General features: G+C 43.1%; 1 protein-coding gene across 4 annotated transcripts in view; it reads right to left on the bottom strand.

Annotated features, from left to right (window-relative positions):
- ANKRD28 (ankyrin repeat domain 28) overlaps window positions 1–4,787 on the bottom strand; it is an 89,956-nt gene extending 85,169 nt beyond the window's left edge. For 2 of the 4 annotated variants that reach the window (XM_027769161.1, XM_027769163.1), the window contains exons 1-2: window positions 3,085–4,538; window positions 1,791–1,874 (exon numbers count right to left, since the gene is read on the bottom strand). In XM_027769161.1, coding sequence (XP_027624962.1) covers window positions 1,791–1,874; window positions 3,085–3,207 — 207 coding nt within the window. In that variant the 5' untranslated portion in view covers window positions 3,208–4,538. Of the gene's footprint in view, window positions 1–1,790; window positions 1,875–3,084; window positions 4,551–4,587 lie in introns of those variants that run through there. The other 2 variants (XM_027769162.1, XM_027769164.1) reach the window with 2 other exon arrangements.
- Window positions 4,788–6,000: the final 1,213 nt, after the last annotated feature.

Raw genomic sequence — 6,000 nt, forward strand, 5'->3', positions numbered from 1 at the left:
CCAGAGTGGTGAGTCAAAATGAACCTCCACTCTGTAGTTCACCGTCGCAGGGATTTCTGTTGGCAATGCAAATGACTAAGACAGATGGCTACAATGAACTTTGTAAAGATGGAGAAACTGGCCATGGGAAATGGTGTTATAATCCAAGTGTTCTCATCACTAGTAAGTACTATCAAAATAAAACAAAAACAACAAGAAGCTCTACGAGTTAAGTAGAACAGTAAGTCTGTTTTCCTCTCTTTCAGAAACTTATGCCCCTATAACGACTTTCTGTCATAACAAAAGTGAACTCTCCAGCATTCCTTAATCAGATGCAGTAGCCAGGCGCTATATTTAAAATAAATCAATCCTGAGCCAGGTGGATGTCTCCAACGAAACATAAATTTGGAGGCAATTCACATCGAAAACATTTAAGAAACTATGACATGAAAACATTTTGGTGAATACTCAATGTTAGAATTAAAAACCATTTTAGCCAATGATTCAAATCTATTCAGATAATACAAATTGAAAAATAAAAGGTAACAGGTTTACTCGCTACCAAACACTAAGCGGTCACAGTAACAGCGCATGCGGTAAAGGGAGGCAGGCTTGACTCCAGAGGGGGCTGCAGAGCTGCAGTGGCAGGACCGCGGCGCCCTTCCTGTCATCTACTCTGCTGCAGCCACGTGGGCGGATCACGACCCCCCAGCCCCACAACTCAGAGCTACATCTGTCAGGAAAAGAGATGGCATATATGGACACATACACGTACGTGATTGCATATATAAACACCACAACTGAACCTGCGTATGTGACTGCATATATAAACATATATAAACACACACAACTGAACCTGCGTACGTGATTGCATATATAAACACACACAACTGAACCTGTGTACGTGATTGCATATATAAACACACACAACTGAATCTGGTCTTATCAGAGTAAGTCATGTATTCAGCCACAATTTAGTAAATTAGACACACAAAGAAAAATTTAGCCAGCCTTCCACTTTTTCTAAACTCATCCCTGTGTCACTTAAGAACACTAAATCTTACTAATTCTTTAAGTTTGAAAACTTTTCAAACTTCTCAAATATTTACTGAAACTAACCAGACAAAAATAATAGAGGCTTTATAACTTGTGCTCACCATGATTTCCAGAAAGTGAATTTTTAAAAATTATCAGCGAAGGGTGTGTGTGCGGCCCGCCACAATCCCTTCTCCACTTCTCTATCCTGTCGGTATTCTGCACACACGCACACACACAGCGCAGCGCGCTCTGCCAGCTGGCCTGCTCAGCCGTGTGAGATCCAGCTCCCCTCGTCTACAGGCAGGGGCTGGCCCAGAAACTCTGATCTCAAAATCAAATTAGATAGTATAAAAATTAGCAGAAATGTTTTTATTTCAAGTTTACAAAAAAGAATCCTCATTTCAAACACACTCGGAGGTAATTAACAGTAAAGCGTCATGACTTCACTTACTTTCAAATGAAGTTCAGCAAGAGAAATATACATATGTTCTGTGCAAATACAAGGCCGAAAGCAAACATGGCAGAACACAACCGATGATGTGCACAGCACGTTGCCAACTCTGGTCCTGAGCATTTTCAACAAAAAGCAGCTGAAGTAAAGGCCTCACTGATCCAGTCTCCTGCACCTGCCTTCCTTTCTGCCCAAGCCCTCGCCCTCATCTAAAATAACCGCTGCAAAATGCTGTCAAGTCTTTTAAACAAAAATCACCATTCTAGGAAAGAATTTTTTAAATTAGGTTTAAAGACTGGGGTCAGTGCATTAATTGTTTTACCTGAAAGTTAACATCTTCTTTCTTAAATATTAGTGCTCGAACTTCATCAGGATCTCCGTTAAAAATAGCTTGCACCAGTGATGGCTAAAATATAAGAGAGTAATAAAACATTAGTCATACCACATGGATGGTTCTATAGCTATTTCTACATAGCTTCCAAATCCAAACTGCTCTCCCCTGCGGCAATAATCACTTTTTAACATTTTCCAGAAGTTTCATGAAGGCAAATCATAGCAAAATACAAGATTCTTCCGGGGGGGTGAGGGGGGGGACAGGGGAGAAGAGCCTGATTTAAAATAAATGAATAACATACACACAAAGAAAAAGAAAACTCAATTTGATTTGACCAAAATTAGATAGCTTAATAAACACAACCAGATATTATTTTTATCTTTTTATAAGCAGAAGCCTTTTGTTTATATATGTAATTGATTTTTAAAAAAGAGTCTTTCAAATACGAGTGTGACATCTCAACATCCAAGGAAAGAGTTTTCAAATGAGCAATTTGCGGGCCAGGCTGAGGCTCAGGAAGGACGTCCCCTTTGAAAAGGTTTGTCTGGGGTATCCAAATACCTCACATGGGTGAGCATTACATGCATACAAACACTGAGGGAGCAAACTGGCGGTTGATGAAAATATTAACGTGGGTGAGCATTACATGCATACAAACACTAAGGGAGCAAACTGGCGGTTGATGAAAATATTACTCAACGGCTAAAAAAGTCTGTCTATCTGAAAAGACAAACACATACATGCATGTCTAAATATAATAATTTCCTAGTCGACAACACGGCCTTTCTGATACGGTATCATGTTCTACTGGTCAAATGCGGAGTCAGTCGACAACAGCATAAATGGTAGGGTTGAGGAAAAAGCCTGCTCTTTCTGACATAAAGTCCAACATAGAAATACATACAATCCATTACAGGGAAGCCCATGCTGGAAGTCATCAACTTTTCCTAAAATATGCAGAGTTCCTGATTCCTCTTACATCAGTTTCTAAAACCACAGAATGAAAACAGAAACGTGGTTGCCATAACTACCACTTCTCAGACTACTTTTTCTCAGACTACCTTATAAAAGTCTTTTTAAGAGACTGAAATAGTCTAGTCTGAAATGTTAACTAAGCATCTAAAAAAGGAAAAATCAGATGTGTGTGTATTTTATACACAAACATTACTTTAACTCGGGTTCTTAATGAAAACTCATAGAAACTAATGTTTACTGTTAAAAAATCCCATCTGTAATACCAGTTCAGCAGAATATAGTAAGCATAGAAACACTCATATCTTACCAACACACTTCCAGAAGGCGGAGAATGTAGGGATTTACTTTCCTGTGGCAATTTAGAAACGGATGCGGATGCGGGAGATTCATCTTCTACCTCCTCCAAAACAACAATACACACTCGACTCATTCGCACTTTACCACACTGGGCTCCCCGCTGTGCGGGAAGTCACAGTTGGAAGGGCAGAGCAATCTTCCCTCTTCTGCACAGCACTTACAATCATCCTCTGCACAGGGCAGCTGGCTTTAACTTTAGCATGTACTGTGAGAAAAGCTGAAGTTCGAAGCTCTATTAACTTAGAAGTTCCTAAAGTAACAAATTTGTATTTTTGAGTCACCGTAATAATTGAAAGCAATTTTACACCAATGTGTTAATAATGAGAAGTCCGGTACAAGCTCACTTAAAAATACTCTTCCCCTATCAGAACAGCCGCGTTAACTCTATCTGAAATTTACTTGCACAAAGTGACCATTGTTTTGGTGACAACACCACACAATGTAAAATGAAATGAGAAACAACTGCTGTGACAGAGGACCACAGCTCTACCCACTCTGGCCTGCAAGGTCATCCGGTGACAGTAGCTGGCTTGTTTATCATTGACAATAAAAACAAAATCTCACTGTGCTGTTTCCACTTCTAATCTGTCTTCATGTCTTCAGTCTCACTGGGTTAATGTAGATACTATCCAGAAACAAATACAATACAATAGCTCTAGAGGTCAGCACAAATTCCAAAAATGAAGCTCAGAGGTTGGTCGACAATTCTTTCTGTGTTTAGGAAAAAAAGCACTGTGCATTAATAGCAAAGCTGCGGTACATTCACATGTGATGAGTCAGACGCCAGAGACAATAGAACTCCTGGTACCAGAACCCAGCTTGAATCCAGGCTCCCGGGAACAGCAGGGACACAGACAGCTCTATTCCCATCGGCAGCAAAGGCCAGGCAGGGGGCTTATCTCTCAGGCTGGTCGGTGGCTGTCCGGCCCTGGGCACAGGCACCAGGCGGAAGCGGTGCTAGTAGAGGACCGTATCGGCGACAGGCTGCGAAGAAATCAGAAGGCTTCCCAGCTCAGATCGCTGCTCCCAGCTTCTCATTGGAAAAGAAAAAGAAAAGAAGCCACAGTAGCTATCACTGCAGTGACCCCCGCGGTCTCCACGGGAAGGCAGCTCCCACTGGGCAGGCCCCCGCCAGCGGGAAGCCGGCAGACTGCATCTCCTGCCACCGCTTGATTCAGCCCTCGGCCTCTGTGCCAACAGTTTCCTTCCACTGCGAAACCGCTACCGCTCCTTCGCAGCAGATTTCAGACGTTTTCCTGCTCCTCAGATGGCCTTGCAAAATGCCGTTCACACCCTCCACGAGCAGATCCTAAACTCCCTTCAGAACCTCGGATCGGGGATCGGGGATCGGATGGGCGTGCTGGCACTCCAGCAGACTCGCGGCTGCGCCGGCCTGAAGAGCTGACTGCAGACCGCAGGACGAGATGCCTAGTAATGCTCACATGTCACTTACCAGGGCGCCGCTCGCTCGGGATGTGCCTCCCTCCGGCAGGGGAGAGAACAGAGCTCTTGGACAGCCTTCGCAACCAGAAGGCCCATGCCAGGGCCGTGACTAACCAGATCGAATCGGAAATTCTATAACTGAACACGAGTGCGCTTTTAACATTTTCCGCTAAAAGCCACAAGGAAATCTGGTGTGCTACCCCTGCTGACTAACGCGGTTGTAGCAAGTAAACAATCCCAAACAGCTAACTGCTCTCGCGTCACACCACAGCCAGCGCTTAACCCTGTCGGGACAGCTGCAAGGAGAAGGCCTGCAGGAAGCTCGTGAAGGGCATCCAGGGAGGAGTCACTACGAACACCATGACCTTACGGTTTTACACTTATTTCCACCACGGCCATTCACTTTTAATCTACCGGGTATATGTTATTTTCTAGAATGGAAAGAAGTTTTGGCAAATTTAAGATTTTTAAAACAATTTCTAAGTTACTAAATTTGATCACTTATTTATATTTTAAAGGGAAAAAATTTCATAATATAGAAATCCTGGGTCATTAAAATTTTCAGTGAAGAAATTAAATGATCCAACTTTCTCATCTAGAGAAAGCCTTAAAAATCTGTTAAATACCTACAGAAAACAAATGTTTAGAATCCTGGATTATCTGCATATGGACACAGAGTAATGCAAAGAAAACAAAGACTCTCCTTTCTCTGTGAGATAATTTTCCCAAAGCTACACATAAGAGATACGTGGCTTTCTCTCTGTGCTTACCTGAAGACAGAGATATTTCTCGACGGAAAACTCAGAAAGAAAGGACCACAACCTACTCTTGATGCGTTCTTTCTTCTACCAACTGGTGATTTTATTATCACTACAGTTATGTTCCACCATTTATGGTGTTATGCTGCTATACATTCTCACTTACTACAATAACTTGTTTATTATTATTATTCTTGTCGGCAGAGGGTGCGTGTGCTCGCCAAAGAGAAGAGAGAGCACAAGAAAGGACCCGTCCCCCATAGGGCATGGCCACGCTGCAGTCCCTTCTCCTCCATTTCTCCCTCCTCTGGGAATTTCGGGCACAGGTATACAGGCATCCAGGGGGATCCAGGACTCAGCTGCACAGCCGCCTTAACCACAGCGGCAGGTGCCCGATACGCTCACCTTCCTACATTCTCCTGTTACAGGAAAACAGACTCAGAGAGGGGGCATTTAAGCCAAAGTCATGCGAATCAGTAAAACTGCCTAATCCCAAACTCGAGCCCCTTCTACCCGCTTCATCTGAGCACTGGTCACGCACGCGCGCGCACACATGGTCTTGAGATCTTGGCAACCTGTATTACTTGCTGTAAAAGTGACCTTAAAAGACACATACCTATAGTATGCTTCTGACTGTTTAGGTGACAAGGGGATACGTAATTCAC

The sequence above is a fragment of the Tupaia chinensis genome, unplaced genomic scaffold, assembly GCF_000334495.1.
Source record: "Tupaia chinensis unplaced genomic scaffold, TupChi_1.0 Scaffold148822_2, whole genome shotgun sequence".
NCBI classification, from domain to species: Eukaryota; Metazoa; Chordata; class Mammalia; order Scandentia; family Tupaiidae; genus Tupaia; species Tupaia belangeri.